Raw genomic sequence first — 10000 nt, 5'->3', positions numbered from 1 at the left:
TCGCTATACATCCAGAAACGTAGTAATGCTAGTCATTTCTTACAAAAAGTTTTCCCCCTAAAAGCAATGCTGCCACTACTGAATTTCCACAACTCTTCTAAGTATCCTGCCACAGTCGTGTGCTATAATGAATTCTGTGCGACAGGCTCAGGAGTTGTTGCAATAGCTGCAAAGGACCATGACATTCAGCTAGTCTGCTCATTCATAATTCAAACTCCTCACTGGCAGAACAATGTAATACACACACACACACACACACACACACACACACACACACACACACACACACACACACACACACACACACATACACACACTCTGCTTGCATTTCTAAAATACATGAGCGACATGTCAACATGTGTACTCTGGCAGCTTGAATATGCCCATAAATTAGCGGGGGCTAATCATAGGTTGGGCGCACACGAGCAGCGAGGTGGCATCGCCTCCTGCAACTTTAATACTCCCTCCTGCTTTGGACAGCTAGATGAACCACTATTAGCAAGGAGCGTGAAGGACGAGAGTCAGACACAGAGAGTGAGAGAGGAGGCGGGAAAGAGAGAGAGAGCACCAACGACGAAGCTCAGACAACATAATTACAGTCTAGAGAACGAGCTCATGTTTTATTTACCTTTCCTCCTGAAAAGGATTATCATTTCTTATCTATCTCTCTCTCTCTCTCTTTCTCTCTCTCCCCTCCCATACCTGAGCTGGGCTCCCGGTGAGAGACCAGGCATGGGCAAAGTGACACCTTCACACACCACCACCCATTGCAAACACACTTGACACTTTCAGCCAGAGTTGAGGAGGAGGAGGAGGGTGGGGAGGTGGAGTTGAACCGTCTACCTTGGAGGTCGGCTTTGGTGAAGCCAACTTTAGTTGGGAAGAAACAGAAAGAAGGAGAGAGGGGTGAGAGAGACCGTGACAGAGAGAAAGAAAGAAATAAATAGAGAAAGAGAGAGAAAGAGAGAGAGAGAGAGAGAGGGGGGGGGAGAAGTGAACAGAGCACAGTTAGTGAGGGACCAGTGAGTGTTAGTCAAAGACAGTGGATTACATAAAGTCAGGACAGTTAGTCAGTGGATAAGGTATACAGTCTTAGGAGTTATTCATTTAAAAGAGGTTACATACATTACAACTGTTAAAAAGGAGTAACATTTGAAAGGGTGGGCAAAATCGGCATCAGAGAACAATAACTGGAGTAGTTAATTGTATCACAGTAATGGCCGCCATGAGTGCAGTTGTTTGAACAAGCTTGTCACTTACAGAGACCCCAGTCTGCAACTATTCCTTTTTACTTTGATCATGGGCTCCATCTAGTGGCTAATCTATGCAACAACAAATTTCTTTCAGAGAAGACCGAACATGATAACCCTATCGCCTCACACAGTTGAGTTTATTCTAATCAAAAGTTTAAAATATGCTTGCATGTAGTGTATATTGTAAAATATCAATATTTTTACTGTGGTTAACATAAATCTGGTAAATTAAGTGTTGTGTGAGAGGCTTTGTAGAGTATTCAGTTTTAGCATTGAACCAGAGATGGAAAAATCACACAAATTTAGTGACATGTAGTCACAGGTAGTCAGTGTATTTCACCAAAAGATTAAGGGCAGACATTCGGACTGGGTGAACAAAGCTCTTTGATGGAGGCGATGTATTTCACCGAAGGATTAAGGGCAGACGTTCAGACTGGGTGAACGAAGCTCTTTGATGGAGGCGATGTATTTCACCGAAGGATTAAGGGCAGACATTCGGACTGGGTGAACGAAGCTCTTTGATGGAGGCGATGGGCACAGTGGAAGCTTACCGTCGCATCCGCGCTCAATCTGGCCGCTGCGGAACAGCGCGTCGTTGATCAGGTCCGGCAGGCGGCCGTTGAGATCCACGGACGCCAGGCAGCCCTGGAAGCCCTCACGAGACACGACCAGCTTGGGCAGGTTCTGGTACATGTTGGGCCCGAGACCGGCCACAAACAAATCACCTGCGGAGGAGGAGGAGGAGCATAGATCAGAGAGATCAGTCCCACAGGGTTGGCCACCATGGCCACAGACACACATTACTAATGCATCTCACTATGGCAAACTGAGAGCCCATATCTACTACAGAAGTTACAGAAGGGATTGTACACACTTATGAAAGATAAGAGTACAAGTAGGGAATAGCCGTATATTGCATGTTTGGGTGCTCTCCCACTGAACCCAAGAACGCAAACTAAAGAAATGCTGCTATAAATTCAATGAAAAATTGATTGTCTAAATTCTCTTATTCAAATATTCCCTTGTTTCAGTGTGAGATTCTTGTGTTGAGTATGATGCTCCAGTGGTCACCTTTGAGGTCCAGGTTCTTGGCACCGTTCACCACCTGGCTGACGGACTTGGTGTCCACCTTGAGGGTGTGCGTGTTGGTGGCGTCACGGGTGATGACCACGCTGTGCCACTGGTTGTCGTTAAGGGGGCTTTCGCTGTTGCCCTTCAAGAGGCTGGGACCGTTGCCCAGGTCGAAGACGTAGTGTATGAACCTGGACACACACACACACACACACACACACACACACACACACACACACACACGGAGGACATAGTTACTTACTCTTCCTCATCCACTCCTCTTCCCCCCCTTTAAGTGCCACTTCACAAAAAGGTGCTTTTTCTTCTCATATCACACTCAAGGGTCCTTGTTCCTATGACAACACTTGAGCTATGCTCTGTTTGTCACCGGATCTCACTGAGAGCGAGAGAGCGCGCGAGAGAAAAAATGTGAGTTTGAGTGTGTGTGTGTGTGTGTGTGTGTGTGTGTGTATGTGTGTGTGTGTGTGTGCGTGTGTACGTGTGAATGAGAGAGAGAGGGAGAGAGAAAAGGCTGTATCTTCAAGTGGGTCAAGCCACAGTGAGAGTACATCACTCACTACACTCAACCTGAGTCAATGTACACATCCCCTGAGCTCAGGTCACCAAACTCTTGTGTTGGTCAAACAGTGGCACCACTGAGAGCACTCCCTCTCACAGGGCCACGACCGCTCCTGAGAGGAAGGGTACATGTACCTCTGTGACCACACATAAAAGAGAGAAGATTGAGAGGCTTTTTCATCATTTTATGCTCCCTCAATGCTTTTGACTTTGATGTCACATGACTAGAAATGAGACCGCACAACCATGACAAACCAATCTATCTAATAGGAGCAGGGTTGTAAAAAGGGCCAAATGCTATCATTTTTCCCCCTGACTTTCTTCCCCTCAATAAGAGTCATTTCTTTTGTGATCTCAAGATAGGAAATCTGGTCTTCACAGCTTTCCGTAGCTTAGGCAAATTGATTTGCACTGGTTGTGTGGCCCCTGCTCTGGGCACATGGCTCTGAAGTGAGAGAGGTCTATTGCCTCGTGATAAGAGGCAAAAAGCACTCCAAGTGAAATTCATGGAGATTGGAACAATCACAAAAACATGTTTTATGCAAAAGATCCCCCCATGAAAACTCAGCTAGAAAAAAAACTCATCATCCTAACTATGTATTCCAAAAAAGAAACTGCCTTGTTATTTGTAAATCCACTTCAAATGTCTCTCTCATAACTCCTGAGAGATCGCATCAGCTGTGAACAGTGAACAACACACAGGATGCCTACATTCTCCTTCTACATTCCCATACACTTCAACAACTCACAATTTGAATCTGAATACTTGCTTTAATGGGCAAGTATGTTTACACAGACAAGGAATTTGCAACTCAGACATCCCCCCCCCCCCCCCCCCACTACCTTATCCCAGTCCAAAACGCTCACCCCTTCACCAGCTCCACGGCGATGAAGTCATTGCCGTCGCCGCTGTTGAAGAGGATGAATCCGTCCGAGGAGGTGGTCTTGAACTGGAAGAACAGGTGCATGGTGGTGTAGGCCTGCAGCGTGGCCAGGCCCAGGTAGCTGCCCTTGGACTTGAAGGTGACCGGGTCGGCGATGATGGAGCGCATGCCGAAGCGCGCGTTGAGCTCGCACGACTCGATGTCGCCGTTCTTGCACATGTCGATGTAGAGCATGCCGTTGAACTTGAGGCCCTGCAGGTGGCCAATGAAACTGGACGGCGGCTGCGGCATGAAGCGTCGCTCCGTCACAATGCCCGTCTCCACGCTGTGAAACTCCAGGCGGGTGTGGTCACCTGCCATCTGGCCTGGTGTGTGTGTGTGTGGGGGGGGGGGGGGTAAAGAGAGAAAGAGGGAAAAAAGAGACAAAAGAAAAGAAGAAAGAGAAAAGAAAAAAGAAGGGAAAGAACAAAGATTGGAAGAAAAAAGAGGAACGGCATAAGTACAAGCCTGCAGTGGAGGTGTTCAAAGCTGTCCACCTGTCTGACCACCTGTCTCCTCCTCACTCTCCTGCAGTAGGAGCAGCATGAGAAAATGCAAAACACCTTCTCACCGCCTCCCCTTCCCCCTCCAGCTTGATTGATTCCCTTTTAATTTGAAACGATTTCCAGCCTCATTAAACAACACAGGAGAGGGAGATAATCGCCATGCCAACCACTCTTCCCCGCAGCAGCCTCATTTTTATTGGCTCTCAATTCATTAGTGTTGCCTCACTGTGTTCCTACATGCCGACAAATGGCTGTCACTAGACAGGTGCACTCAACGACATACTCCCACACGAGTCTTTCAGGAAATTGATGTGTGCGCGTGTGTGTGTGTGTGAAGTAGTCTTGCAGGAATAAACAGGACTTGAGCAACTGTGGGACTTGTTTCCAATTGGTGTAAATTGAGAGAAGTGACAAGTAAGGCTTTCCTTCTAAACGTGTCACAACTTCACGAAAGAATTTGTCTACTTTATTCTTTATTTTACTTTTGAATTGGCACAAACATAGTTTGTATTTATTCAAAATGCACCAAATTCACACCAATTTCTCCGACCCCACACTTCATTTATGAACTTGTAACAAAATGTATATCGCAATACGCGTCCTGTTTTGCAAGACTAGACACAAAAGAGACTGTATTCATTTGCTGTATGTGTTTTAAAAGTATGTGGTCCATACCTTCAGCCACATCATCGTCCACCATGAGTTTCAAGTTTTTCCCGCGCCGGATCACTCTGACCGAATGCCACTCGTTGTCGTTCAGCTTTTGGCCGGCGTACAGGGTCTCGGGGCCCTTGCCTGAGAATGATGACTCATTAGTTTGATCAGAGGTGTCTCTTTGCAAACCCAATATTTGCTTTGCTCTCAGAATCAAATCTCATGGCTGCCAAGTGAAACTGACCCACACAAAATGTACCCTGGACAGCAGCTAGGTTAGCTAAACATAGCCCTTTATCAAATGGTCATATAAATGTGCTTTATCTCACCGAAAGCACATTTTAGTTTTAGAATTAGGCTCATCACTGTCCAGCAAACTGTCACATACATAGTTCTATTGAGTACTATCCTTGCTAGACAAAAGAACATAGATGTTTTACATGAAAGAACATAAAAGAAGGTGCTAGTAAAATCAACACTCTCACAGTTCAAAGCAAAGATTGGGTTTGCCATTACCTGGATATGCAGCAAAAACATTCAGTTATATTCAGTTATTGTCATGAAAAATGTTCATACATACATTGTTTTTACAGAAGGATGGACAAGTATTCACCTTTACCATTTACTAGTAAATCATCTAGATACTGTAGAACAATGCAACTGCAACTGCTTTTACTCATAAGAGGTCGTCTGATAGCCACAAAAATAAGCAGCTTTGATAAAAAAGAAAAATGTAGTCTAGTTCAGTGCAGATACTGTATTGCTCAAGCAATCCATAATGCCTCATCCACATTTCAGACAAATGAGTCTAATGGAATGCGCTTTATCCAATAATGCATGCATACTGTAGAATATGTTTGCCTTTAGAGATCAGTATCCTTTTTCTTGCCAATTAACTTTATATAAAAACCTCCATCCAATATTCATCAAAGGTTCTTTGCTGCCTGACTTTGGATTCTTTCATTTGGCAAAACTGGTTCTCCTCTGGAGCCTGGGGTTCTGATCGATTCTGCTCTGAGTCCGATCGCAAGAGCACCTCCGCTCAGAGCACATCAATGGCTCTGATTACAGCCCAAACTCAGTGGTCAGGTCACATGAGTAATTGTTTCCAATTATACCAGCTTTTTGGCCCCTTTTTGGATGTGGGCACATGCGCACACACACACCTATATGGACCAACAAACACACACACACACACACAAACACACACACACACACACACACACACACACACATGCACACACCAAGCAATGTCGGTCCGCTCCTCCCAGAACTCATTCGCATGTCGATCAGAGATCACTGACCACTGCAACCTTGGCCATGGCTCAATCACCCCACTCCCCTTTAGATTTTCATACGCCTCCCCAATCTATCACTGGGCCTACTGCTGCTGCTGCTTCAGACCTGACCACTCAGAATATCAATGCAAAAGTCAGGTGCACAGGGGGGATTGCATTAAATGTATGCAGTCAGATATTTCATTGATGTGCCAGTCACAAACTCAAAAGAGGATCTGATAGCGCACAAGGCAAAAAAAAAAAAGACAAGAAAAAAAATGAACCTTGAGTTGTAACATTGGATACCTCATTATGGAGTTTTAAAACGTCTTAGTCACGCTTCACAGATCCAACTGGGGCTGGTGGATAAAACCTCTGTATGAGTAAGAGCAGTTGCACTGAAAACTCACTCACAAGTCCTCCCATTACCATTACTTCATAACGGAGAGAAAACAGTCCCTCAAAATGATCAAACTTTTCAGTCCCATAGATAGTGAGTTAGGTCAGCCTGATGCTTCATGTCTTGCACAGCTTATGATAAAAACATATCAATGTTTACACTTTCTATCATGAAATAGCATCATGCCTCTAAATGTCTTGGGCATTTCAAAGGCCCACACTGTACTGTACAGATCATTCAGCATTCTTTAAAGAGCAAAAGAAGTGTAGTGGTGACTTACTGGAGTTACAGTTTATCCTGACACAATCTAGATGGGGAAGAATAAGTGACAGATGAAATCGCATCCTTCAAGGTTACAGCTGCAGACATCCAAAAACAGAGACTCCACCTTCCGGGGACGGACACATGCAGGCAGGGACGGCGGCCATTTTGTCTCAGGCTGTGATGGGTGACATCACAACCCCTACTCTGGGCTCATTAACTGACGAAAGCTGTTCAGAACTTCACTGTGTTATCTGAAATGGGATGGGGAGCTCAGTGCAAGGGCTGGCTGAGATAGGGGGTGCTATTTCCTCATAATGACTTTGCTATCATTGCAGTGAATTACGCTATCCGCACTGCAGTACAGTAGGCCTAATCTCTGTTCTTATGGGGGTTTTTTTGCTGGATATCTAAAGCATAAAGGTTTCTTAACAAATTTAAAATGGCCGCCAACTGTTATTGGCTAAATGGATTTTATGACCCAGACTTATCTGTTGTTTGCTAGAGTCTTTGATGACTTTGTTTGTTAATTCCAATTGTATTTCTTTCAGACATAAAGTACATAAAGCGTGCTAAACACACACACACACACAAAACCTGGTAATTATCATGGTGTGGTGATCAAATGGGTTCAGAGCTATAACGTTCTGGGTCGACATCCATGTAGCCAGGATCCGTCATGTGCCGTCAACCGCAACAGAAAAGTGGAAGCAAACAGCCTCGGTCCAACAAGCACCAGCACCATACAGTGGCTTCCAGGCTAACCCAATGGAACCCTTTTGGACCACGATGCACAGAGGAGAGCGCCATGTGTCACTTAGCTCAGAATTAGGCGAGCCCAATAGAATGAAGTGTGTGTGTGTGTGTGTGTGTTTGTGTGTGTGTGTGTGTGTGTTGTGAACGTGTCTTAGAGGGCGGTCATGGGTGAATGAGCAGTGATGGGCGAACATTCACAACATCATCCTTATGAGAGGCGAGAGTGATGTGTGTCTCGAAATAAAAAAAAAAAGATGCTTTTGTTAGTGTGAGAAAATAAAAATTACAATATGCACCTACTGTATTGACATAAATGCCATAACTGACTTGTGACATGACGAAATACCAGTGAGGTGATATCTATAGGAACTATAGGTTTAGCATCTTTTTTTTTGCTGTGCGACCATGCTTCACTAACATACATGTACAGGGCTAGATGGTTCCTTCAGCTTGGGTCAGCTCTACTAGTTTGTGCGTATACAGTGTATACTGGGAAAGCGGGTGTTTGTACAACGGTACAACCACATACTCATGCATTTCATGTATTCAGTATTTCTATATTTATGTTCTTGTACACACATTTATGTACTGCCATGCGTACATTTTATTCATTCAAAGGATATGTACAGTATGTGTATGTATTTCACATCACTATATTACTATATCACTATATTATGCATTCATTTACATAATGCATATATATTGTGTGCCATATACAGTGAATGTGGGTCTTATATGCTGTAAACATTTACAAGACGTGTGTACGTGTGTGTGTGTGTGTGTGTGTGTGTGTGTGTGTGTGTGTGTGTGTGTGTGTGTGTGTGTGTGTGCGCATGTTGAACATGAGCGTGCTTAGCCACCATCTGCAGGTGCTCTGGTTGCTCTGGTCGCAGGGCTGTTTGCCCAGTGGGCCGCAGGCTACAGGCCATTGAAGGGGTGAGTACCATCTTTTGACAAGGCATGGGACATGCCACCAACAGCAGGGGGAGCTAAAGAGTAAGAATGGAAACCTGATGGCAACCCAACATAAAAACCAAAACAAAACCTGCCCCAAAATCACATGATTTAGAGATATGGGCACACTGATACAGGTAGATTCAATATATAAATAGAGCAATGGCAAATATACATAAATATGTATATGTTCTTACATTTAAATGAGGATTTGCTTAGAATTTTTCTGAAGTTTTATTTTTTTTTTAGAAGTTTTATTTTTACTAATAATTAATAATTATTATTACTATGGTAAATAGGATGCAATTACATATTACATATCTTGGTATTACATTGACTTTTGAGGGCTACTAGGTTTACCAAGACATCTAAGGATGATAATTTAACTGTAAAAAATATGGTCTTATATTATCATTCTTTAGAATTATATGGCACTGAAATGTCAATACCATGAGGAAATGATCATGATATGATCTGGGCAAAAGATGTGCCGTGTCAAATAAGCAGCATGGACAACTGTTATGTGGTTAGACTGAATGAGATATCGCCTGTCTACAAAAAACATTTCAGCAAAGCCGGGGGGAGAGAGAGAGAGAGAGAGAGAGAGAGAGAGAGAGGAGAGGAGAGAGAGAGAGAGAGAGAGGAGAGAGAGAGAGAGAGAGAGAGAGAGAGAGAGAGAGAGAGAGAAACCACAACACACTTTCATGCAGATAAACACACATTTCATGTTCGGGAGAGGAGAGAAGGTTAGAGATGTCAGTCAAAAAAAAAAAAAACGAACATAAACAAAGCAGACTTTGAGAACTCCAGAAAAGCACTTTCATAAATGAAAGAACAAAGCGGAACTATAACGTTAAACAAACACACTGAGAGAGAACAGACTGCAGAGAGCACGAGGCCTCTGGTGGAGAGGGGGAGTGGAGGGGGGCAGGACGGAGAGGAGAGAGAGGTCGAGAGAGGTCGTCGCCGTTGTCGCGGATACCTAAGTTGACGGTGAGCTTGACACGGCCGCCGTCCAGCTCGAGACGGAGAGTGTCGGCGGAGTCGCGCGACGTGGCGGCCATGAGGATGCCGTAGGCGCGCTGCGACTGGAAGCGCAGCGACACGTCTTCCGCCTCGGTGTGCATCACCTGCGGCACCGTGATCTTCATGTACATGCTGCCGTCAAAGCTCAGGATGGACGCCTCTGTGGGGCAGAAAGGACGACACAGGGCAGAACGCCAGACAGAGTCCAGTTAGTCATCTATAATCAGTCACGGATGCATCAATAATATCAATCAATAATAAATATGAACAAATAATCATTCATTTTACTAGTTTGTCAATCAGGTTGCTTGATTTAGAACTGATAATAAGCATGTTTGAC

The 10000-nt window shown here is 44.5% G+C and overlaps 1 protein-coding gene across 16 annotated transcripts in view; it reads right to left on the bottom strand.

Moving 5' to 3' along the window:
* The window catches only part of nrxn3b (neurexin 3b), a 217314-nt gene that overhangs the window by 124132 nt on the left and 83182 nt on the right, over positions 1-10000 (bottom strand). For 7 of the 16 annotated variants that reach the window (XM_042094857.1, XM_042094869.1, XM_042094866.1 and 4 more), the window contains 7 exons: positions 9617-9820; positions 6944-6970; positions 5008-5127; positions 3771-4152; positions 2325-2515; positions 1805-1978; positions 844-870 (listed from right to left, as the gene is read on the bottom strand). In XM_042094857.1, coding sequence (XP_041950791.1) covers positions 844-870; positions 1805-1978; positions 2325-2515; positions 3771-4152; positions 5008-5127; positions 6944-6970; positions 9617-9820 — 1125 coding nt within the window. The remainder of the gene's footprint in view (positions 1-843; positions 871-1804; positions 1979-2324; positions 2516-3770; positions 4153-5007; positions 5128-6943; positions 6971-9616; positions 9821-10000) is intronic. The other 9 variants (XM_042094863.1, XM_042094867.1, XM_042094865.1 and 6 more) reach the window with 3 other exon arrangements.

The sequence above is a fragment of the Alosa sapidissima genome, chromosome 6, assembly GCF_018492685.1.
Source record: "Alosa sapidissima isolate fAloSap1 chromosome 6, fAloSap1.pri, whole genome shotgun sequence".
Classification (NCBI taxonomy): domain Eukaryota; kingdom Metazoa; phylum Chordata; class Actinopteri; order Clupeiformes; family Clupeidae; genus Alosa; species Alosa sapidissima.
Note: the sequence above shows the minus strand (reverse complement) of the source record. Positions and strands in the feature narration are given on the sequence as shown.